Genomic DNA, 25,822 nt, shown 5'->3' with positions numbered 1-25,822 from the left:
GGGATGGGGCGGGGGGCTGTAAAATAAAGAATACAGTTAATAATAAACATTATCATTATACTTACAGGTCCCGCGACGTATCCTGCACTCTGTCTCCCGCTGCTTCTGCTTCCGAGTACGATCATCGCGGTGTCCTCCCGGTAACCAAAGGACCTTCCGTGACGTCATAGCCATATGATCAGTCACATGGGAATGTTGTATTATCCCATTGGCTACAGACTGGGTCACATGATTATGACATCGTGCAAAGGTCCTGTAGTGTCAGCATGCTCGCCGGTACACGGTGCTTTCCCAAGCAGCTCAGTACTCTGTAAACTCAGCGACCGCAGTGTACCAGCGAGATGCTCAGGCACATGCTCGGCTCCCCCTCCCTGCATGTTGGCGCTCTTTACACAATCAGCCAACATGCAGGGATTGGCTGCCACAGCCGGTGATGAATAGCGGCGCCAGAATCAGGTGATCGGAGATCACCGTTACTATAGTATAGTAACCCGTTCGTTAGGCTACTGTGGCAAAGGTGGCAGCAGTGAAATCCCCGCTTACCAACCCAAAGCCTCTGATCACTCATTGAGTGATTAGACAGTGCGGGAGCAGCAGCAGCAGCGCTCTTCCTCCACCTCGTGCATTCTGATATAGCAGAGCTAGATGAGTGACAGAAGACCAGGATCGTGGAGGGGTGAGAGGGAGTAATAAAGATGGACTCCCTAAGTGTGTCTGTGTATTTATTTCTAATAAAGAGAAACCAAGGAAAAAATTGTGAAAACATACCCTGCTGTAACTAAATAAAAGCATAGTGCATATAAACATAGGGTACTTAGTAAACACTGTTTTTGATCAAAAAAAGCATAAAGCTATCCCACCAAACGTCAAGGTGTACCCAGTTGGGATAGTACCTACACTCTCTAATATTAAAACCTTACCATAGGTCTAAAATAGGCCTCAATGTGGCTAAGGGCTGAGAGTGACCGGGTCCCAACAGGTCACACAGTCCGGGGATGCACAGAATGAAATGCCCAGCTCACTGAGAAAGGGGCCACTCCCTGTTTGTACTGAACTCAAAAAAAATACATAAAAACAAAAAAGTGAGCACAATATATAATTTTATGAAAATAAATGATTTTAAAAAATGATGATGTAGCGCTCCGCTATATTTTTGATACTCAGCGCAGATGAAAGCGGACAGCTACTGGCTGCCACCTTCACCCCATCTGCCTGGCTTTGCCTGACTGGCAATCAAAATACAGGGAAGCCCATTATTATTATTTTTTTAATTATTTAAAAAAAAAATAATAAATAAAAAAAAAAAAAGGTGTGGGCTCCCGCTGTATTTTGATCGCCAGTCAAGTTCAGCCAGTCAGCTGGGGGCTGGGATTCTCGGCAGTCCGCACCCGCCCCTGGAAATGGCTCATTGTTCCTTAGCGCCTTTTCCAGGCGCTTTACCCGGATCATCCAGTGGCCCTAGTGGTGGTGGCACGCTGGGTAATAAAGGGGTTAATACCAGCTTTGTATTCTCAGATGGTACTAAGTCCGAAATTCATGGTTTCACGCCAAATTAGACATGGCCACCATGAGTTTCTAGTAAACAGAAAAAAAATACAACAGAGAATTTTTTTTTTATTAGAAATATAACCAAAAAAAAAACATTTAGAGAATCCATCTTTATAATAAAAAATCCTTAGTCCGAAGTAATCCACAGGTAGAGCATTGTCAGCTTCATCACTCTTTACAGACACAGTCTATACACAGTGAGAAGCAGAGAGCATTGCCAGCTCTGCTAAATCGCTCTGTACAGAGCAAGAAGCAGGCTGACAGTGAGGGGATGATTGCACTTGCGTCTCGCATGGGCATAACCCCGCATGGACTGATCTCAGGACAGGAGCGCTTCAGCTGCATGGAAACACAAGCAGCAGACCCGCTGCTGTCTTGAGATTGAGTGCCGTGATGCGATGCGACACTCACACAGTCACAGTCAAAGTTCAATCGAGTCTATGAGCCATGGACTCGGGTGAACCCTGACATCACCGCGAACATGGCCGAAAACAGCCAAGTGACGAGCAGTGCAGTGAATACCCTCGGAAGTTAAGAGGACCTTTGAAAACGTCATAGTCATGTGACCAGTAAGTATGATCATAAAGTTTTTTATTTTAATAATGTGCTTTCTTTTTACAGCCCCTGGTCCCGATCTGGACCAATCTGTAACACGAGCTTTCCAGGAAAGCTCGTGATTGGGATCGTGCACACGATCACTATGTGATCGGTACGATCTCCGATCTTTACAAATCGGGATCTCCCATCCCTATCTAAGAGTTACATCTTCGTTAATTCGAATCTCCCATTACTAGCACCAGTTCTCTGGAATGTGCTACAGTAAATAATCTGATTGATTGTCACAATGTGACTGCAGGATAATGAGGGACAGGGGGCTACTATACTGTCCCTCACGCTAGGGGACCCTAAACTGTTTCTAACCTCTTGATTACCCCTGAATATGGAGATGCCTGAGTCCCGTGCCTTACTATTCTCCTGACTAGATCTAATCTGTTATCCCCCGGGGAAGGAAGGGGCAGGAATATAATGGAAACAAATATTAAGACAGACAGGACACATTGCAAACTCACAGAAATAAACAGTGAGAGACTAAGGAGAAAAGCAAGAGCAGAAAGGCAGCAACAAAAACACAACAAGGGTTAAAACCACAACAGCTCACAGCAATAATACAAAACAACCACCCATAAGTCTGGATCTCAACACCTCACCAGACCAGTATAGGTAACCAATAGCTGGCATTAATAAAATAGTCCAGCCAGCATATACAAAAAGGGATTGATAGATACTTTCTCCTCTACAGCATGTGATCAAAGACATTAACAAGCAGCCCAGCAGAGAATAACTCTTGCTAGCCTGCCCAAGCCTGTAGTTTAAAGCCTGCGTCTTCCCTGTGCTGCTCACAGACATCACAGCAAACATGCAGAGTACCAGAATCTATCATTTCCACAGATCCTGACGCCACCATGACAGTTGGCAAAACCTGCAAAAATCTCCTTGGAACATTGATCCACAACATAGACAATTTCAAAGAAATTCTTTTTCAAAGACTAACATAAAATAGTTAGAGACAGATGGACAGATACCGGATATTTAACGGGATTGTCCGGGACTATAACGTTGATGGCCTAACCTTAGGCTTTGTAACCAAAGCAAGTAGCAGGGTCTTGCAGATAAACATTAGTGCTCCAATTCATCAATACCGGCAATGGACACTGACAAATGACACCAGGGACTGGAGTGAGATTTCTGGCATAGGGAACGCTGCAGTTTGTTATGAATTAGAGAAGCGGTGGCATCACACCCTTCTTCTGGCCAAGCTCTACCCATTTTGGCAAAGCTGGTTAAAATTAGCGTGAACACGCGCACACACACACACACACACACACACCCCCACACACACACACAGACCCACCTACCAGCCTTTGGTCACATGACGGTATGTCAAAAAGGTCCTTAAGCAGTCCTATAATTGGCATATAAACACTGGGGCCGCTAGGAGAATGGGGGTTCTGTGAAATTGTCCAGTTTGCGCTCCCTTTCCCCTAATGCCAGTCCTGCATGCCAGCCTGTCTTCTGGTCAGTTCATTTAGACTCCTGCAATTAAGATACCTTTGGTTACATCATGTCACATGACTTTGAAGCCAACAAAGGTCCTTAAACAATAAACCTCAGAATACAACTGCTCAGTGGTTAGCACTGCAGCCTTGCAGCGCTGGGGTCCTGGGTTCAAATCCCACCAAGGACACCATCTGCAAGGAGTTTGTATGTTCTCCCCGTGTTTGCGTGGGTTTCCTCCGGGTACTCCGGTTTCCTCCCACACTCCAAAGACATACAGATAGGGACTCTAGATTGTGAGCCCCAATGGGGACAGTGTTGCAAATGTATGTAAAGCGCTGTGGAATTAATAGCGCTATATAAATGAATAAAATTATTATTATTATTATTATTACAACTGATGGGGACCCTAAGAGAGTGGATTTCCTAAGAAATTGCACAGCTTGACTCTCGCAACGCTGGCCCTGACTGTAACTAGGGCTTATTTTTGGAGTAGGGCTTATATTTCAAGTATTCTCTTAAAATCCCATAAAAAAGAGAATTTTGTTTACTTACCGTAAATTCTTTTTCTTATAGTTCCGTATTGGGAGACCCAGACATTGGGTGTATAGCTTCTGCCTCCGGAGGACACACAAAGTACTACACTCAAAAGTGTAGCTCCTCCCTCTGAGCTTATACACCCCCTGGAGAAACCAGATCTAGCCAGTTTAGTGCAAAAGCTGAAGGAGACTAGCCACCCATAAGTAAAAACAGAGCAAGAACCGGAACAACCGGAGCCTCTGTCTACAACAACAGCCGGTGATAACACGCGGAACAAGGAAACTGCCAACAGGCAACAGGGAGGGTGCTGGGTCTCCCAATACGGAACTATAAGAAAAAGAATTTACGGTAAGTAAACAAAATTCTCTTTTTCTTTTTCGTTCCTATGGGAGACCCAGACAATGGGACGTCTCAAATCAGTCCATGGGTGGGAATAAACAGAAAAACTGAGAAGTAGGCAGAGCCTAACTTCACAAGTGGGCGACAGCCGCCTGAAGGATGCGTCTGCCTAAGCTCGCATCTGCCGAAGCATGAGCATGCACTTGGTAGTGCTTTGAAAAGGTATGCAGGCTAGTCCAAGTGGCAGCCTGACAGACTTGCTGAGCCGTAGCCTGGTGCCTGAAAGCCCAAGAGGCACCGACAGCTCTGGTCAAGTGTGCCTTGATCCCCGGCGGGGGAGGCACCTGAGGACCCAGGTAGGCATCCGAAATGGTGGACCTAATCCAACGGGCTAAGGTCGGCTTAGAAGCAGAGAGGCCCTTGCGCCGACCTGTGGTTAGCACAAAAAGAGAGGTGCACCGCCTAAGGGCAGCGGTGCGAGACACATAGATCCGGAGCGCCCGCACCAGATCCAGAGTATGCAACGCTTTTTCAAAGCGATGAACAGGAGCCGGACAAAAGGAAGGTAGGGTAATGTCCTGGTTAAGGTGGAAAGGAGAAACCACCTTAGGGAGAAAGTCCGGAGTCGGACGGAGAACCACCTTGTCTTGATGAAAAACCAAAAAAGGGGACTCCGAAGAGAGCGCAGCTAAATCAGATACTCTCCTGAGGGAAGTTATGGCCACTAGAAAGACCACTTTTTGTGAAAGACGAAACAAAGAAACCTCCCTAAGAGGTTCAAAGGGGGGTTTCTGCAAAGCCGTGAGAACCAAATTGAGGTCCCAGGGATCCAAGGGCCGCCGGTAAGGCGGAATGATGTGAGACGCACCTTGCATGAAGGTGCGGACCTGAGCCAGCCGGGCGATACGCCGCTGGAACAGCACTGACAGAGCCGAGACTTGTCCCTTGAGAGAGTTGAGGGACAGTCCCAGCTGCAGACCGGACTGTAGAAACGACAGAAGGGTCGGCAAGGAAAAAGGCCAAGGAGAATGGCCAGAAGAGCGACACCAGGACAGGAAAATTTTCCAAGTCCTGTGATAGATCTTGGCAGAGGAAGACTTACGGGCCCGAGTCATCGTGGAGATGACTTCAGGTGGGATACCAGTAGCCGTCAAGATCCAGGACTCAAGAGCCACGCCGTCAATCTGAGAGCCGCAGAATTCTGGCGGAAAAACGGACCTTGTGAGAGAAGGTCTGGACGGTCCGGAAGATGCCACGGCACCTCTACGGACAGATGGAGCAGGTCTGGGTACCAAGCTCGCCTGGGCCAGTCCGGGGCAATGAGAATGACTCGACGGCCCTCCATTCTGATCTTGCGCAGAACTCTGGGCAAGAGAGCTAGAGGGGGAAACACGTAGGACAGACGAAACTGGGACCAGTCTTGAACCAGAGCGTCCGCGGCGAAGGCCTGAGGATCGTGGGAGCGAGCCACGTAAACCGGAACCTTGTTGTTGTGACGGGATGCCATTAGGTCCACTTCCGGAGTGCCCCACTTGCGGCAGATTGACTGAAACACTGCCGGGTGCAGGGACCACTCGCCACTGTCCACGGTTTGACGGCTGAGATAATCTGCTTCCCAGTTTTCCACGCCTGGGATGTGGACTGCGGATATGGTGGACTTGGAGTCCATTGAAGAATGCGTTGTACCTCCAACATTGCCAGGCGGCTGCGTGTCCCGCCTTGGTGATTGATGTAGGCAACCGCTGTCGCATTGTCTGACTGGACTCGGATGTGCTTGCCCGCCAACAGGTGGTGAAAGGCTAGGAGAGCTAGAAGCACAGCTCTGGTTTCCAGCACATTGATCGAGAGGGCTGACTCGGACGGAGTCCAAGTGCCCTGCGCTCGGTGGTGGAGACATACCGCTCCCCAGCCGGATAGACTGGCATCCGTGGTGAGAATCACCCAGGACGGAGTCAGGAAGGAGCGCCCCTGAGACAGAGAGAGAGGCCGAAGCCACCACTGAAGAGAGCTCCTGGTCTGTGGCGACAGAGCCACTAACCTGTGCAAGGAGGAAGGCCGCTTGTCCCAACAGCGGAGAATGTCCAGCTGCAGAGGACGCAGATGGAACTGGGCAAAGGGAACAGCCTCCATTGACGCCACCATCTGACCAAGCACCTGCATCAGGTGCCTGATGGAATAACGGCGGGGCCTCAGCAGAGAGCGCACCGCCAGTTGGAGGGATTGCTGTTTGATCAAGGGCAACTTCACAAGTGCCGGAAGAGTCTCGAACTGCATCCCTAGGTACGTGAGACTCTGGGTCGGAGTCAGAGTGGATTTGGGCAGATTGACCAGCCACCCGAATTGGGCTAGAGTGGCGAGAGTGAGCGAGACACTCCGCTGACAGTCTGCGCTGGATGAAGCCTTGACTAGAAGGTCGTCCAGGTAAGGAATCACTGCCAACCCCTGTAGGTGCAGGACCGCAATCACTGCTGCCATGACCTTGGTGAATACCCGAGGGGCCGTGGCTAACCCGAAGGGGAGAGCCACGAATTGGAAATGTTCCTCTCCGATTACAAAACGTAGCCAACGCTGGTGAGAAACTGCAATTGGCACATGCAGATAGGCATCTCTGATGTCGATGGATGCCAGGAAATCCCCTTGGGTCATTGAGGCAATGACTGACCGCAGAGATTCCATGCGAAAATGCCGCACCTGAACATGCTTGTTGAGAAGCTTGAGATCCAGGATGGACCGGAAGGAACCGTCCTTTTTGGGGACTAGGAAGAGATTTGAGTAGAAACCTCTGAACCGTTCCCGGGTGGGAACCGGTACAATTACTCCGTTGGCCTGCAAGGATGCCACGGCCTGAGAGAAGGCGGCGGCCTTGGAACAGGGGGGAGTTGACAGAAAAAATCTGTTTGGCGGGCTGGAAGAGAATTCTATCCTGCAGCCGTGGGAGATGACATCCCGCACCCACTGATCGGAGACGTGTTGAAACCACGCGTCGACAAAGTGGGAGAGCCTGCCACCGACTAAGGACGTTGCTGGCGCGGACAGATAGTCAAGAGGAGGCTGTCTTAGTGGCAGCAGCTCCTTGCGGTCTTCTGTGGACGCGCCTTTGTGCGCCAGTTGGATTTTTGGTCCTTGGCTGAGTTAGTGGACGAGGCCGAGGGCTTAGAGGACGACCAGTTGAAGTAACGAAAGGAACGAAACCTCGACTGGTTCCTACCCTGGACAGGTTTCCTGGTTTTGATTTGTGGCATGGAAGTACTCTTCCCGCCAGTAGCTTCCTTAATAATTTCATCCAGTTGTTCACTGAATAGCCTGGACCCAGCAAAAGGGAGCCCAGCAAGGTACTTCTTTGAAGAAGCATCTGCCTTCCACTGTCGAAGCCACAAGATCCTGCGGATAGCGAGGGAATTAGCCGAAGCCACCGCAGTGCGGTGAGAAGCCTCCAGCATGGCAGACATGGCATAGGATGAAAAAGCGGAAGCTTGGGAAGTTAAGGCAACCATCTCGGGCATAGATTCCCTGGCGAGGGAATGCATCTCCTCCAGAGAAGCAGAGATGGCTTTGAGAGCCCATACTGCTGCAAAAGATGGGGAGAACGAGGCCCCTGCCGCCTCATATACAGATTTGGCCAGAAGGTCAACCTAACGGTCAGTGGAATCCTTAAGAGAGGTGCCATCAGCCACAGAGACCACGGTCCGGGCTGAGAGTCTAGACACCGGAGGGTCTACCTTTGGTGAATGAGCCCACTCCTTGACCACCTCCGGTGGAAAGGGAAAACGGTCATCAGAACCAGGCTTTGGGAAGCGTTTGTCAGGACAGGCCCTAGGCTTGGTCACAGCGGCCTGAAAACTGGAGTGGTTGAAGAACACACTCTTTGTCCTCTTAGGCAAGGTAAACTGGTGCTTTTCTGCCAGAGAGGGTTGCTCCTCTGATACTGGTGGATTGAGGTCCAGTACAGAATTAATGGACGCAATCAAATCACTAACATCTGAGTCACTTTCGGACAGATCAATGGGGCACATGGAGGTAGCATCCGAGCCCCCTGTATAGGCATCCTCCTCGTCCCGCGAGTCAGCCTCTGAAACAGAGCCGCGGGATGAGGAAGGGGAGGGAGCCCTACGTCTCCTCTTAGGAGGATGGGGCCTGGGACCAGATGAAGAATCCTCTGTGAGCTCCGCTGAGAGAGCCCTAGCAGCAGAGGCACCCTGTGAAGGGGGCTGATGCATGTTCAGCAAAGTCCGGGACAGCTGTCCCATGGAGTCTGCGAAAGACTGGGTAATAGACCTAGATAAGGATTCTACCCAAGCCGGGGGTTCAGCCACAGGAGCCGGAGCAGCCGGAGATACCCCTGGGGGTACGATTCCAGGCTGAGGTATCGTCAGGTTAGAGCAGGCAGCACAATGGAGATTGGTGCTCTGTTCAGCAGTAGGAGCTTACATGCAGTGCATATTGAATACAGCTTTGGAGCCTTGCTCCTCGTGTGAGACATGCTGCTGAAGTGGGGGCTCTGCCAGTGTGACCTCAGAGAGTATATACAGAGGCCCACAACCAGAGGTTGTGGCTTACCAGACCGCTGGAGCGGTGTTGTGTGCCCTCCAGATCCCAAAGCCCGGACCCCCAAGCACCTCAGCAGGGATGCTGCAGCCAGTGATGATCGCAGAGAAAAACGCTGATAAAATGGCGCCGGAGCGAGGAGAGGGGTAGGGACCAACTTTGAGAGCGGGATCTGAAGGGCCAAAGAGACTTACAGGGGAGGAGACACGTACTCAGTGAGGAGTGTCTCTTCCCTGTGCAAAACAGCCGCTGGGTGGAGCCGCACTGTCCTTCTGCATGAATGACATGCGAGGGCAGTGAAACCGAAAGTAGGCCTCCGGCAAAGCCGGGGCCTAAATTTGAGCGGTGCGGCCGGCGCGCAGGCACCATCGGCGTGGTTCTCAGGCGACAGCCAGAGAACCGGCCGGAAATGTCAGAAAACTCACTCAGCACACTCTCCCACCATAATAAAGTACAGGGACCCCCCCGAATATAAACGTCTCAGGTACTTAGCTTGCTGAGACGCAGGGCCAGGTCCCTGGGGATGAGTGCTCCGTCCAGCAGGATCCAGAAGGGCTGCGGATGGAGACCGGTCTCCTGCAAAGCATGGAGAACCGTGCTGGCTCCCACTTCAAGCCAGAGCCCAAGGGATGGTGAAGGAGCGCGGCATGTAAGGCTCCAGCCTTGGAATCAACCTTAACAGCACCGCCGACACAGTGGGGTGAGAAGGGACATGCCGGGGGTCCACACTTGGACCCGCTTTTCTTCAAACTCTTTCCAAAATTAAAAAATCAGATGAGAATGCATGTGTGGATGTATGCCTCCTGAACACAAAGCAATGAACTGGCTAGATCTGGTTTCTCCAGGGGGTGTATAAGCTCAGAGGGAGGAGCTACACTTTTGAGTGTAGTACTTTGTGTGTCCTCCGGAGGCAGAAGCTATACACCCAATGTCTGGGTCTCCCATAGGAACGATAAAGAAATCATGCTAGGTCTTATTTTCAGTGCAGGTCGTATTTTCGGGGAAACAGGGTATTCATGAACCCTCTGCAGGTCTTTGAGTTGCCTTCATAACGACATAAAGAAGGCACTAGAAACAAACAGCAGAAGCAAAGAAAATACAGCTGAAAAAAAAAACTGAGCAGAAAGCCTAAAAATGTAAACAGAAAATTAGTGCAGAAAGTACATGAGTAGATATCTCTTACTGGATAGAGCTGGAGGAAACACATCCTGAGGAACATCGGGATCTTCTTGTTTACAGTCCTGTGGGAGAAGAGGACGAGGACATCTCTCTGGTGTTGTCCTCTTACTGGATAGAACTGGAGGAGACACATACAAGGACTGAATTCATTCCTTACATACAGATAATTATAGGCCGTGTGTATTTAGTCCTGTCTATTACCTGGTAATGTGAGGGGCTGGGGAACCTCCATCATGACGTCCTTGTACAGATATTTGTGTCCTTCTAAATACTCCCACTCCTCCATGGAGAAATAGACGGTGACGTCCTGACACCTTATAGGAACCTGACACATACAATGATACCGTCACCCCCGATCCCTTCATAGCATTACTGTATAATGTCCCAGCATTCCCAGCAGTGTCACCTCTCCAGTCAGCAGCTCAATCATCTTGTAGGTGAGTTCTAGGATCTTCTGGTCATTGATGTCCTCATGTATCGGGGGGTGAGGTGGAGGCCCCGTGATTGGGCTCAGGGGTCTTCCCCATCCCTCAGACACAGGGGCCTGACAGCGCTCACTAGAGGTCTTCTTCACTACTGTGTAATCCTGGTTATGGAGAGACACAGTAATAAATCTCACTCCAGACATTTCCAGAGTCCTCACCTCTCCAGTTCTGTCCATCTGTTATTCCCATAGATAAGAATGATGTAATGTGACGTCATCAGAATCTCTCACCTCTCCAGTAAGCCGGAAGAGGATCTCTAGGGTGAGGTGTAATATCCTCTCCGCCATCTTGTCCCTGTCCATATCCATCCCTGATGGGTCAATCAGGAGAATTCTCTTATATAGAAGATCTCCACTGAGAGAATCCGATATTGTAAGGACCTGAATGGGGAGAAAAGGATGATGTAACATCATAAAGAATCCGCTGTAATAATACAATTACTGGAGATAACCATTCACTAGATAGGGATGATTGCCGCGCTGCCATGAGGAGTCCAGACTAAAGGGGGCTTTACACGCTGTGACATCGCTAATGCGGAGTCGTTGGGGTCACGGAATTTGTGACGCACATCCGGCCGCATTAGCGATGTTGCTGCGTGTGACACCGATGAGCGATTTTGCATCGTTGCAAAAACGTGCAAAATCGCTCATCGGTGACATGGGGGTCCATTCTCGATTATCGTTTCTGCAGCAGTAACGATGTAGTTCGTCGCTCCTGCAGCAGCACACATCGCTATGTGTGACGCCGCAGGAACGAGGAACCTCTTCTTACCTGCCTCCCGGCCACAATGCGGAAGGAAGGAGGTGGGCGGGATGTTCCGGCCACTCATCTCCGCCCCTCCGCTTTTATTGGGCGGACGCTCAGTGACGTCGCTGTGACGCCGCACGGACCACCCCCTTAGAAAGGAGGCGGTTCGCCGGTCACAGCGACGTCGCCGGGCAGGTAAGTATGTGTGACGGGTCTGTGCAATGTTGTGCGCCACGGGCAGCGTTTTGCCCGTGTCGCACAACAGATGGGGGCGGGTACCCACGCTAGCGATATCGGGACCGATATCGCAGCGTGTAAAGTAGCCTTAACTCTGCTGCCTCATTACAGTGAATGGAGCCTTTGAGAGTTTCTTCTGAATCATGTCATTTGAAGAATTACATGTAAACCTGTCATGCTAATAGGTTTAGGAGAAGGGCGTTACATCACTGCACTCTGAACCAGGCTTACCCAGATGGACATGATTAAATGCCTACCCAGTCATCACCAGAGCCTCTGAGGTTGGACTTTGCTGACAGTAGGTACGAGGTACCAATACAGGGCAGTCCCTGGTTGTTGTGTTCCACCAAGAGGCTGAGTGGTGTATCATGAGAAAGAGGGGGTGGGAGCCACTGCCTCTAGGGAAAAACAGGAAGAATAAACCATGTCACTTACTCTGTGCAACCCTGAGCTCCACGATGTCCCAAGACTGGTTCTTTCCCCTTGTGCAGCAATCACGTGTCTATCCCTGTCTTACCCTAATCACAACCGTGTCTAGTGAGCAGGGCAGGAGGAACATTAGTCCTGCTTTATGATAATGACACAAAAGGAATACGACAGACAAAGGAAAAAGAAACTGCATTCCCAAACAGGTGGTAAAAAAGGGGGATGGAAAGAGAAATGAATAAAAAGTGAGATGATCAATAGGAAAACACCAAAGAAAACTTCCAAGCAGCAATCTCCAGGATCAAATTCAAAACTATTTTTCTTTCCATGGCTCTCACCTCCATGCCAGGCCATGGAAAAGCAAGTTATCACTGGTAACTACCGAGGTAAAGTGGTGAGTACTTATAACGGGGGAGTGCAGAAATCAAAACAGCTGAGACAACTCAGGTTTAGTTTTGAGCGGACCCGGACCGTAAACATCAGGATCCGCACGGTTTCAACTTCAACTATCTTCGGGCCGGACCCGGGCGCGGGATTCCGGGTGCACGATCCGGAATTGACAAGTAATAAAAATGAAAAAAAAAAACAATAAATAAATGAGCGTTTCATACTTACCTAGACTCGGTGTCATGGCGGCACACTGCTTCCGGGTCGCGCTTTCACTTCCTGTGCACCCAATCGCAGAGCTTTCCGTGTTTTCCTTGCCCACCGGCCGTCTTCTCAGCTGTGATTGGTTGCAGGCTGACGCGCCCACCAGCCTGTGACAGCTCTGCTGCGGTCATCGCTTATCGCGGCTCAGTAATAGGCTGCACTCAGAGCGGGCAGTCTTCTCTATAGCTGCTCGCTCTGAGATGTAGCAGCGCTGGATGTGTCGGCGTGGGACTTTTCCTGTGGATTACGTCGGAGCTGCAGGGTGTTTGGGCTTAATAAAGAGGTGAAGCAGGGTGTGTTTTGTACTTTATTTAAAATAAAGGATTGTTCTCTGTGTCTGTGTTTATTTACTGTCATTTACAGGTTTGTGTGATGCAGGTATCTGATAGACATCTCTGCCATCATACAAAGCTAGGGTTTAGCAGCAGCTGTGCGCCGCTATTAGCCCCTGCTATTACCCCGACTGGCACCGCATCACGCCTCCGGGAAGAGCCGGTATCGCACACCGGTATTGTCACATCTAATAGATGCGGCAATACCGGACGGCTGCGGGCTCAGGATATACCAGCTACCAGCCGGCGTTATCATGTCTGGGGATGAAAACTGGGGGGACCGCACGTCGTTTTTAATTATTTATTTTAAAAAAAAAGCAAGCGTTTTTTTCTACGCCGCAGTCACACTTGTGAGGAACTCCCGCGAGTCTGACATCGCAGAACAGCTGCAAACTTCTGACAGGAGCGTGCATGTGTTTCTAGGCACATGCACGCTCATGTTCAGACAGCAGCAGGCTGAGATTATGCCAGCCCCCAGCCGGCGTTATCATGGCTGGGGATGAAAAAAAAATAATTCTACCAGCAGGTGGAAATTTGGTGCTGAAAGCTGGTGCAGACGCTTTCAGCACCAAATGTGCACCTCCTGGCAAAAATACACGGCAAAAATCGCCTAAAAATAACTGTGGCAAAAAAATTCCGCCAAAATACCGCAGGAAGTGTAGATTGGATGCAGGAATATGGTATAAATATTTCAGCACAAAATCTGCATCTCTTGGCCAAAAAAACTGCGATTTTTCTGCTAGGAGATGCAGCTCTGTGAACTCAGTGACCTCCACCTGAGGTCAGGTTACCTGCAATCACAGATGAAGGACCGTGGGAATCTCTAGCTGTGACCGCAAATGACCTGAGTGACATCAGCGCTCAATGCGCAGCTCATTCCTTCTCTGGAGCTCACAGAAAGCGGTCGGTCGTGCCACTCTCTGTGATATTCAGATGTAGCAGAGCTGAAGCGGCGTGGGACTTCTCCTGTGGATTACGTCAGAGATGCAGGGTGTTTGGGCTTAATAAAGTGGTGAAGCAGGGGATGTTTGTATTTTATTCCAAATAAAGGATTGTTCTCTGTGTTTATTTACTGTCACTTACAGGTTTGTGTGATGCAGGTATCTGATAGACGGCTGTGCCATCGAACAAAGCTAGGGTTTAGTAGCAGCCGTGTGCTGCTATTAACCCCTGCTATTACCCCGACTGGCACCGCATCATGGCTGCGGGAAGAGCCAGTAGCGCACACCAGTATGGTCACATCAAATAGATGCGGCAATACCGGGCGGCTGCGGGCTGGGGATATACCAGCCCCCAGCCGGCGTTATCTTGACTGGTGATGTAAATAGGGGGAACCACACGTCGATTTTTTTTTTTTACTTTCACCGGAATCACACATGTGAGGGGCTCATGCGAGTCTGCCATGGCAGCACCCGGCAAAGCCTTGCACGCGTGACTCTGGGCACTGTATACACAGCAGCACAGATACAGCGCGACAGCTGGGGCTGCAGCCGCGCGCTATAACTGTGCTGCCGAGTGTTTATCTTTACCACCGTGAACTGACCGACAGTGCACTGCTTTCCCCGCCCACCGGCCGTCCTGGCGCCTGTGATTGGTTGCAGTTAGCTGACACGCTGCCACTCAAGGTGGGGGGCGCATCTAGCTGCAACCAACACGCGCCGGTGGGCGGGGAAAACAATGAATATTGAAGTATCGGCTCCGGAAGGTAACACCGTGACCCGGAAGGAGTGTGCCGCCATGACAGTGTCTCGGTGAGTATGCTGCGCTTGCTCCTAGCCCCCTAGCCCCTCCACAAACGTTTTTATCCTCCGGCACCGGATTCCGGAGCGGATCGGACTCTTTTTTTTAAATCTGGCAGTGATCCGCCGGTACCGGATTATTGTCCGTCCGATCAACTCTACTCAGGATGGTAAGCCAAGAAAGACACAAGGGTCTGCTTAACCCTAGAAGCGCCAGCACAAGGACAGTCTGAACAGCTACGTGGAAGGCAAAGCAGATCCAACTAGTGCTGGCGTGCGCTGTGACCTTCTGACCCATGGAATAGGGGCGCTCTCTCTCTCTCTGATAACGTGGTGTCGAAACCCTGATGTAAGTGTTCAGTGTAGAGAACAGGATAAATGTGATCCAAAAGTCACAGCCAGATGGAGAAGTCCCATCTAATCAGCTCTAATCCTGCCATCTCCACCGCTCTCATTACACAAGTATAAAACATAATACTGGATGATAAAACAAGACTGAGCACAAGACCTTCACAGCCGTCTACACATCATAGGGAGATTTCATGGCACCCTCTCTCCATCTACCTGATGATCCTGAGGAACATCGGGATCTTCTTGTTTACAGTCCTGTGGGAGAAGAGGACGGGGACATCTCGCTGGTGTTGTCCTCTTACTGGATAGAACTGGAGGAGACACATACAGGGACTGAATTCATTCCTTACATACAGATAATAATAGGCCGTGTGTATTTAGTCATGTCTATTACCTGGTGATGTGAGGGGCTGGGGAACCTCCTTCATGACGTGCTTGTACAGATCTTTGTGTCCTTCTAAATACTCCCACTCCTCCATGGAGAAATAGACGGTGACGTCCTGACACCTTATAGGAACCTGACACATACAATGATACCGTCACCCTCGATCCCTTCATAGAGTTACTATATAATTTCCCAGCATTCCCAGCAGTGTCACCTCTCCAGTCAGCAGCTCAATCATCTTGTAGGTGAGTTCTAGGATCTTCTGGTCATTGATGTCCTCATGTATCGGGGGGTGAGGTGGAGGCCCCATGATTGGGCTCAGGGGTCTTCCCCATCCCTCAGACACAGGGGCCTGACAGCGCTCACTAGAGGTCTTCTTCACTACTGTGTAATCCTGGTTATGGAGAGACACAGTAATAAATCTCACTCCAGACATTTCCAGAGTCCTCACCTCTCCAGTTCTGTCCATCTGTTATTCCCATAGATAAGAATGGTGTAATGTGACGTCATCAGAATCTCTCACCTCTCCAGTAAGCCGGAAGAGGATCTCTAGGGTGAGGTGTAATATCCTCTCCGCCATCTTGTCCCTGTCCATATCCATCCTTCACGGGGCAATCAGGAGAATTCTCTTCTATAGAAGATCTCCACTGAGAGGATCCGATATTATAAGGACCTGAATGGGAAGGAGATGAGGCGATATGTAAAATTAATGGAGATAAGGGAGGTGAGATATCATTTGGGTACTAAAAAATAGTCAACATGAAATGTGCGATGTAATTAGTACAACCGTAAAAGTAGCACATTATCGTTATAACAAAAAACAATCCTTCATACGAAAATGTTAATGGAAAAATAAAAGAGTAATTGCTTCCATAATAAGAGTAGGAAAATAAAAAAGTGCAAAAACAAATAATTTCCCAGTTTTTCGGTTAAGAACAGGGCAATGGGATTAGGATTCGATGTATTCTTGTCTCTAACGGAAGAAGAGGGGCCACACATGGTGTACAGATCTGTGCACTCGCTGACGCACAATTTGCCACCCATTTCTTGTATGAAGGCAGCAAAATAGTGAATATTATCCTAATTACAAAATGTGCCCACATTATATTTCCCTTCTAAACTAGAAAAATTATGTAAATAAAAAAGTTTAGATATTCTAAACTGGTTTCGGAGATTTTAACCCCTTAACCCCTTCACCCCCGGCCACTAAAACACCCTAATGACCGGGCCATTTTTTGCAATTCTGACCAGTGTCACTTTGACAGGTTATAACTCTGGAACGCTTCAACGGATCCTGGCGATTCTGAGATTGTTTTTTCGTGACATATTGTACTTCATGTCAGTGGTAAATTTAGGCCGATATTTTTTGCGTTTATTTGTGAAAATTTAGGAAATTTGGCGAAAATTTTGAAAATTTCGCAATTTTCAAACTTTGAAAATTTATGCCCATAAATCTGAGAAATATGTCACACAAAATAGTTACTAAATAACATTTCCCACTTGTCTACTTTACATCAGCGCAATTTTCGAAACAAATTTTTTTTTCGTTAGGAAGTTAGAAGGGGTCAAAGTTCATCAGCAATTTCTCATTTTTCCAACAAAATTTAGAAAATAATTTTTTTTAGGGACCACATCACATTTGAGGTGACTTTGAGAGACCGAGGTGACAGAAAATACCCAAAAGTGACCCCATTCTAAAAACTGCACCCCTCACTCTGCTCAAAACCACATCCAAAAAGTTTATTAACCCTTTAGGTGCTTCACAGGAACCAAAGCAATGTGGAAGGAAAAAATGAAAATTTTACTTTTTAACACAAAAATGTTACTTTAGCCATAAAATTTTCATTTTCACAAGGGAGAAAAGAGAAAGTGCACCCTACAATTTATTGTGCATTTTCTCCTGAGTACGCCGATACCCCATATGTGGTAAAAATCAATTGTTTGGGTGCACAGCGGAGCTCGGAAGGGAAGGAGCGCCATTTGAATTTTTGAACGCAAAATTAGCTGCACTCATTAGCGGACGCCATGTCGGGTTTGAAGACCCCCTGAGGTGCCTAAACAATGGAGCTCCCCCACAAGTGACCCCATTTTGGAAACTAGAGCCCTCAAATATTTTTTCTAGATGTTTGATGAGCACTTTGAACACCTGGGGGCTTCACAGAAGTTTATAACGTTGAGCCGTGAAAAGAAAAAAATTTTTTTTTACCACAAAACTGTTGCTTCAACTAGGTAGCTTTTTTTTTCACAAGGGTATTGGGAAAAAATGCAACATAAAATATATTGTCCATTTTCTCCTGAGTACGCAGATACCTCATATGTGGTGGAAATCAAATGTTTGGACACACGGCAGTGCTCGGAAGGCAAGGAGCGCCATTTAAATGCAAAATTAGCTGCACTCATTAGCGGACGCCATGTCAGGTTTGAAGACCCCCTGAGGTGCCTAAACAATGGATCTCCCCCACAAGTGACCCCATTTTGGAAACTAGAGCCCTCAAATAATTTTTCTAGATGTTTGGTGAGCACTTTGAACACCTGGGGGCTTCACAGAAGTTTATAGCGTTGAGCCGTGAAAAGAAAAAATTTTTTTTTACCACAAAACGGTTGCTTCAATTAGGTAGCTTTTTTTTTCACAAGGGTAACAGGAAAAAATGCACCATAAAATGTATTGTGCATTTTCTCCTGAGTACGCAGATACATCATATGTGGTGGAAAGTAATTGTTTGGGCGCATGGCGGGGCTCAGAAGAGAAGGAGCGCCATTTGACAGCAAAATTGGTTGGAATCATTAGCGGACGCCATGTCACGTTTGGAGACCCCCTATGGTGCCTAAACAGTGGAGCTCCCCCACAAGTGACACCATTTTGGAAACTAGAGCCCTCAAATAATTTTTCTAGATGTTTGGTGAGCACTTTGAACACCTGGGGGCTTCACAGAAGTTTATAGCGTTGAGCCGTGAAAAGAAAAAAATTTTTTTTACCACAAAACAGTTGCTTCAACTAGGTAGCTTTTTTTTTCACAAGGCTATCAGGAAAAAATGCACCATAAAACGTATTGTGCATTTTCTCCTGAGTACGCAGATACATCATATGTGGTGGAAAGTAATTGTTTGGGCGCATGGCGGGGCTCAGAAGAGAAGGAGCGCCATTTGACTTTTCAAACGCACAGACGCAGTGCACTGATCGGTCGCTGCAGGACGCACGGTCGGATGCGATAAAAAAAGCGTCGGGGATACATAAAAAAAAAAGTCACGCCAAAAATTGACCATGGATGCAGATATGTTATGTGCATCCCTGATCAGCGCTCGGCGGGACGCACAGACGGATGCCATACAAAAATTGTCGCGAATACGGAAAAAAGTCACGCCAAAAATTGAGCAGGGATGCCGATCCGTTATCTGCATCCCTGATCAGCGCTCGGCGGGACGCACGGACGGATGCGATACAAAAAGCGTCGGGAATACGGAAAAAAGTCACGCCAAAAATTGAGCAGGGATGCCGATCCGTTATCTGCATCCCTGATCAGCGCTCGGCGGGACGCACGGACGGATGCCATACAAAAATTGTCGCGAATACGGAAAAAAGTCACGCCAAAAATTGAGCAGGGATGCCGATCCGTTATCTGCATCCCTGATCAGCGCTCGGCGGGACGCACGGACGGACGCGATACAAAAAGCGTCGCGAATACGGAAAAAAGTCATGCCAAAAACTGACCACGGATGCAGATCCGTTATCTGCATCCCTGATCAGCGCTTGGCGGGACGCACGGACAGATGAAGTGTAAAAATGGACAAGATACAATAAAAAAAAAAAAAAAAAGTTATACTCACAGTACCAAGAGGATCACTGACCAGAAGAGTTGCAGAGGAACAAGAAGGCAGTGAGATAGACAGCTTTACACCAGCAGCAGGCAGGACGTTGGACAGATCAGCAGAAGGACCCAGATGGAGGCAGATGTGATCGGGCCAGTGAAGACCTCGGACGACCCGTGAAGGCAGGTAAGAGGACGTCGGGGGGGGCAGGGGGGGGGGGATGGGGAGAGGGGGGGGCAGATGGGGGGGGGTTAGAGGGAGAGCAGAGGGGGCGGAGAAGCAAAGGCAGAAGGAAGGAACCTTGGAAGCAGATGACAGAGGAGGCAGGCAGATCGCGTGGGGAGCAGATCGGGATGCCGGGGGGCAGATCGGGGCGTAGGGGGGCAGATCGGGGCGTAGGGGGGCAGATCTGGGGGGGCACGGGCAGGGGCCTTCACGGGAGCGCGCAGGGGCCTTCACGGGAGCGCGCAGGGGCCATCGCCGGAGCACAATACTTACCTTTGGAGCTGGCGCGGTGACAGCAGAGGCGGCGTCTGCGGCGGCAGCAGCGGTGGCGTGGTACCAAAAGTACCAGCCACTCCACGCTGCAGCCATGTTGGGGGAGGGTCCCCAGAGCAGTACAGGCCTGGGGAGGGCGGCCACCGGCAGATCAGACCGCCCCACTGCACACTGATTGGAGCGATTGCGCGTCATAGCACGATCGCTCCAATCAGTGCTGCAGGGGCTGGGGGCGGCATGTTTGAGGTCCACCTATGATATGCTGCAGCAGCTGCGGCATCTCATAGCTGGATCTCACAGGATCGCACTAATTCGGGCATTATTTTTGCCGAAATTAGTGCGATCGATGTGGTTGGCGGTTCAGATTTGAACAGCCAATCACATCGATCGTCGATAGGGGGTGGCGATGCCACCCCCCCTGGGGTCAAGCAAAGGTCCCCTGCTGTAAGAAACAGCAGGGGACATCATTTGAAAGCCGTTGCTATGGCCACGGCAATCAAATGAAGTTTAGGCAGTAAAATTACGTCCCTGGTCGTTAAGTCACGTTAAAATAGGACGTAATTTTACTGCCCGCGGTCATGAAGGGGTTAATGACCGCGGGCAGTAAAATTATGTCCAAGTGGTCATAGTGTTAATCTACTCCCGCTGTTGCCAGCAAACAATAAAGAAAGCAAGTGTATACTGCCCCCCAGCAGAAAATTTCAGTGGTTTCAGCCACAGAGGGTAGCTCAGACCCTGGAGATCATGATTAGGGCAGAAAAAAATGATTCATCTCCCACCTGGCATGATTAATCATGTCAGAAGGGAGATAAGTCGCCTCCCCCGGTCCCCAAATGTGGCCAAAATGCACCCCCCCACCCAATCAACTAAAATGGATCATCCTCCTCCTCTGAGTTCTGTCGTATCTGACATGTCAGATGCAACATCAAAGTTCTCCCCTGGTTCAGCCAGGTCACCCCCTGTCAATCCCCGGTCTCCCGTTACCTCCTGCAACGACGATCCCCCATAATCCCTCCTCTTCCTTCTCAGAAGATCTTGGCCACATTAGCAGAGCGGCTCTCAGCCGGCTCCCTGCTAGTAGACACTGAGCTTACTCCAGCTCACACTACCATGCTGTGGACCCGGGGAGTGTGAATGCAGTATCACTGCACCCACACTCCTCCCATGGAGGGTTTGCACTTCCAGAAAATGGGGGATACGTTTTCAAAGTGTACCACCCATATTCTGGAAGGTACAAAATCGTCGTAGGACCTCCAAAATGGATTACGGCAGACCGGATTTTTTTTTTTCTTTTCAAAATATTACTGAAAGCGGGAATGTGTTGGGGAGTGTTTTTTCAAATAAAAAAATTTTTTTGTCTTTTTTTATTACTGACTAGGTTAGTAATGTCAAGTATCTGATAGATGCCGTGACATCATTAACCTTAACCCCAACAACCCCATTTATTTCCCCATTTGCCACCGCATTAGGGCAAGGGGAAGAGTCAGGGCAAAGAGCCAGGATTAGCGCATCCAATGGATGCGCCACTTCAGGGTGGCTGCAGCCTGCTATTTTTAGGCTGGGAAGGGCCAAATAACCATGGGTCTTTCCACCCTGAGAATACCAGACCACAGCTGTCCACTTTACCTTGCCTGGAAATCCAATTTGGGGGGTGTGATGGTGTGATATTGTGGGTTATGTACCATTTTGTGTGGGTTCATGGTTTGGGCGTGGTGGTCTGTCTATTCGATATATTGTTTGTCCTGTTAAGTCCTGTTATATTCCCTTGAAGTGCTTCTGTGCCTAGGTCTGGGGGAGGGGGCCTGGAATACACCTAAACTCGGTTTACCTGCGAGATTAGTGATTCTGGGGAGACGCCGAGGCTGCGGACAGCACCCCAAAGACGCTGTGAGAAACCCCGATTTCCCTGGAGAAGAACTGTTGGAAGAGTGTGACTGAACTCCGGGACATTTATGCCATTTCTGGACTCGTTTTACCCTCTGTGTGGTTTATTATTTGATGGTCATTCTATATTGCATGGAATAAATATGCTTTGGATTGTTCACTCATCTCTCGCTCTGTAAATTGTGTGATATGGGAGACAGACCCCTTCACAGGAGGACTCCACTTTTCTTTTAATTATTTATATATTAAAAAAATTGCATGGGGAGACCATCATTTTGGAATACCAGCCAAGGTGAAGCTGCCAGCTGTGGTCTGCAGACGTCTGCTTTACCCTAGCTGTTTGTTTTTTTTGTTTTGTTGTTTTTTTAATTATTTAATTTTTAATTTTTTTTTAGCTAAATACAAGGCTAAACACCCTTTATGAAAGTCACTAAATGGTGCCAGCTTAGAATATGCAGGGGGGTGGGATATTATATATGTGTTTGACATCTATTTATCTATCCATCCATCCATCCATCCTAGATTATTAGACTATGTGCCCACGATCAGGATTTGCAGTGGTTTGGACGCAGAGTGTTTTGACTGCAATTTTGTGCAGTACAAGCGCAGTAGCGGGATGTTTAGAAATCTCCTGCCCACTGTGCTGCTTTTATCTGTAGCATAAACTGACCAGCGGCGCGGCTTCCTGAGACCCAGGATGTCAGTTTATGCTGTGGAGATGAGTGTGTTCTTCGCAGCCTAGAGAATAAAGTCCGCAGCGGCCTGAACCCGGATCGTGGGCACGGGCAGCTGCATTCTCGTGTGGAAAACAATGGCATCTGCACAGAAAATCTGACACTGCGTCCTAGATTCAGTGTCGCCGGATTGTGAGCACACAGCCTAAGTGAGAAATTTGGCACTACAGCAAAATTTTTGTAAACTACCTGTGGTGTTAAAATGCTCACTGTAATCCTGAATAAAATTTTTGAGTGGTCTAGTGTCCAAAATGGGGTCACTTGTGGGGGTTTCTGCTGTATAGGTACCTTAGGGCCCCTGCAAATGCACCATGGTGCCCGCCATTTATTTCAACTTTTCCAAAATTCACAGGGTGCTCCTTCCGTTCCAAGCCCTCCCGTTTGTCCAAACAGGGATTTTTGGCCACATGTAGGGCATCAAACTGTGGGGTTTACTTTTGTCGTGTTTCCTCTTGAAAAAGTGAGAAATTTGGTGCTAAAGCAACATTTTTGTTAAAAAAAAAATGAAAATTTTCATTATGACGACCTAATGTTATCAAATTCTGTGAAGTATCTGTGGGTTCAAATGCTCAATATACCCCTGGATAAAATCCTTGAGGGGTCTAGTTTCTAAAAGGGGATCACTTGTGGGGGAGCTCCACTGTTTAGGCACCTTAGGGGCTCTCTAAATGCGGCTTGGCATTCGCTAATGATTCCAGCTAATTTTACAGTCAAATGGTGCTCCTTCCCTTTCAAGCCCTGCCGTGTGCCCAAACAGTTGATTACCACCACATATGAGGTATCTGCGCACTCAGGAGACATTGCACAATAAATTTTATGGTGCATATTTTCCTGTTACCCTTGTGAATAAAAGCTATTAGACCTTAGTTCCCATGGGCCTTTAATTTACATCACTCCTGCTGGGTTGTCTCCCGTGCCCGCGATTTACACTAGCTGCGGTTTTGTACCGCGTGCGGTTTGCTTAAACGCTGTCGTTCTGTGTGCATGCTGTTGTCCACAATAAAATTGACATAGTGCTTGCCATGAACCTTGATCTGTGGTGATTGCTGCCCTACCCTTGCACTTTATTCTTCTCCTCCTCCCCCCCTTTTCCCTTCCCCTGTTCCTGATTATTTAATGTATGAAATATTAACTATGTCTAATAAAATTTATTTGTATTTTTGGAATATGACTCCATTTTTCTTGAATTTCTCTGAATGTAAATGAGCCAGTCAGGAATAGCGGGAAACTGGTCCTGAACTGGTTAAAGGTGAAAATAGCTGAGACATGAAGGGGTTAATGATAATGATGACCCCCCCAAGATATTAGGGACCCTGCACCTACCTCCTCCTGCAGAGCCGCACACTAGATATATAATACCCTGCACCTACCTCCACCTGCAGAGCCGCACACTAGATATATAATACCCTGCACCTACCTCCACCTGCAGAGCCGCACACTAGATATATAATAACCTGCACCTACCTCCACCTGCAGAGCCGCACACTAGATATATAATACCCTGCACCTACCTCCACCTGCAGAGCCGCACACTAGATATATAATACCCTGCACCTACCTCCACCTGCAGAGCCGCACACTAGATATATAATACCCTGCACCTACCTCCACCTGCAGAGCCGCACACTAGATATATAATAACCTGCACCTACCTCCACCTGCAGAGCCGCACACTAGATATATAATACCCTGCACCTACCTCCACCTGCAGAGCCGCACACTAGATATATAATACCCTGCACCTACCTCCACCTGCAGAGCCGCACACTAGATATATAATACCCTGCACCTACCTCCACCTGCAGAGCCGCACACTAGATATATAATACCCTGCACCTACCTCCACCTGCAGAGCCGCACACTAGATATATAATAACCTGCACCTACCTCCACCTGCAGAGCCGCACACTAGATATATAATACCCTGCACCTACCTCCACCTGCAGAGCCGCACACTAGATATATAATACCCTGCACCTACCTCCACCTGCAGAGCCGCACACTAGATATATAATAACCTGCACCTACCTCCACCTGCAGAGCCGCACACTAGATATATAATACCCTGCACCTACCTCCACCTGCAGAGCCGCACACTAGATATATAATACCCTGCACCTACCTCCACCTGCAGAGCCGCACACTAGATATATAATAACCTGCACCTACCTCCACCTGCAGAGCCGCACACTAGATATATAATACCCTGCACCTACCTCCACCTGCAGAGCCGCACACTAGATATATAATACCCTGCACCTACCTCCACCTGCAGAGCCGCACACTAGATATATAATACCCTGCACCTACCTCCACCTGCAGAGCCGCACACTAGATATATAATACCCTGCACCTACCTCCACCTGCAGAGCCGCACACTAGATATATAATACCCTGCACCTACCTCCACCTGCAGAGCCGCACACTAGATATATAATACCCTGCACCTACCTCCACCTGCAGAGCCACACACTAGATATATAATACCCTGCACCTACCTCCACCTGCAGAGCCGCACACTAGATATATAATACCCTGCACCTACCTCCACCTGCAGAGCCGCACACTAGATATATAATACCCTGCACCTACCTCCACCTGCAGAGCCGCACACTAGATATATAACACCCTGCACCTACCTCCACCTGCAGAGCCGCACACTAGATATATAATACCCTGCACCTACCTCCTCCTGCAGAGCCGCACACTAGATATATAATACCCCGCACCTACCTCCACCTGCAGAGCCGCACACTAGATATATAATACCCTGCACCTACCTCCACCTGCAGAGCCGCACACTAGATATATAATACCCTGCACCTACCTCCACCTGCAGAGCCGCACACTAGATATATAATACCCTGCACCTACCTCCTCCTGCAGAGCCGCACACTAGATATATAATACCCTGCACCTACCTCCACCTGCAGAGCCGCACACTAGATATATAATACCCTGCACCTACCTCCACCTGCAGAGCCGCACACAGATATATAATACCCTGCACCTACCTCCACCTGCAGAGCCGCACACTAGATATATAATACCCTGCACCTACCTCCACCTGCAGAGCCGCACACTAGATATATAATACCCTGCACCTACCTCCACCTGCAGAGCCACACACTAGATATATGGCTGCTCTGTGCTTCCAGGACCTGTGATGATGTCACATGGAGGGGAGGAGTCAGGGGTCACATGATCAGCTCCTCAGTGTATGCAGGACTCTGCTGTGCTGGTTGTCATGGTGCTGGATGAGGGGAAGTTTATGTGTGGGGTCAGGAGGGGTTTACAGTGTGGATGTAGCAGAGCCGTGTGTACGAGGTGTACGGAGAGG

The 25,822-nt window shown here is 48.9% G+C and overlaps 2 protein-coding genes across 2 annotated transcripts in view; both read right to left on the bottom strand.

Annotated features, from left to right (window-relative positions):
- LOC142259188 (uncharacterized) overlaps nt 1-10,527 on the bottom strand; it is a 184,596-nt gene extending 174,069 nt beyond the window's left edge. The window contains 2 exon segments of the mRNA XM_075331688.1: nt 10,211-10,324; nt 10,408-10,527. Of these exon segments, the coding sequence (XP_075187803.1) occupies nt 10,211-10,324; nt 10,408-10,492 (199 nt within the window). The 5' untranslated portion in view covers nt 10,493-10,527.
- A 40-nt stretch (nt 10,528-10,567) lies between these two features.
- The window catches only part of LOC142259187 (uncharacterized), a 39,885-nt gene continuing 24,630 nt past the window's right edge, over nt 10,568-25,822 (bottom strand). The window contains exons 10-13 of the mRNA XM_075331687.1: nt 15,569-15,692; nt 15,388-15,485; nt 10,922-11,071; nt 10,568-10,792 (exon numbers count right to left, since the gene is read on the bottom strand). Coding sequence (XP_075187802.1) covers nt 10,568-10,792; nt 10,922-11,071; nt 15,388-15,485; nt 15,569-15,692 — 597 coding nt within the window. The remainder of the gene's footprint in view (nt 10,793-10,921; nt 11,072-15,387; nt 15,486-15,568; nt 15,693-25,822) is intronic.

Source organism: Anomaloglossus baeobatrachus, assembly GCF_048569485.1.
Source record: "Anomaloglossus baeobatrachus isolate aAnoBae1 chromosome 5 unlocalized genomic scaffold, aAnoBae1.hap1 SUPER_5_unloc_3, whole genome shotgun sequence".
Classification (NCBI taxonomy): Eukaryota; Metazoa; Chordata; class Amphibia; order Anura; family Aromobatidae; genus Anomaloglossus; species Anomaloglossus baeobatrachus.
The sequence above is the reverse complement of the archived record's forward strand: the minus strand, read 5'-3'. Positions and strand labels throughout refer to the sequence as shown.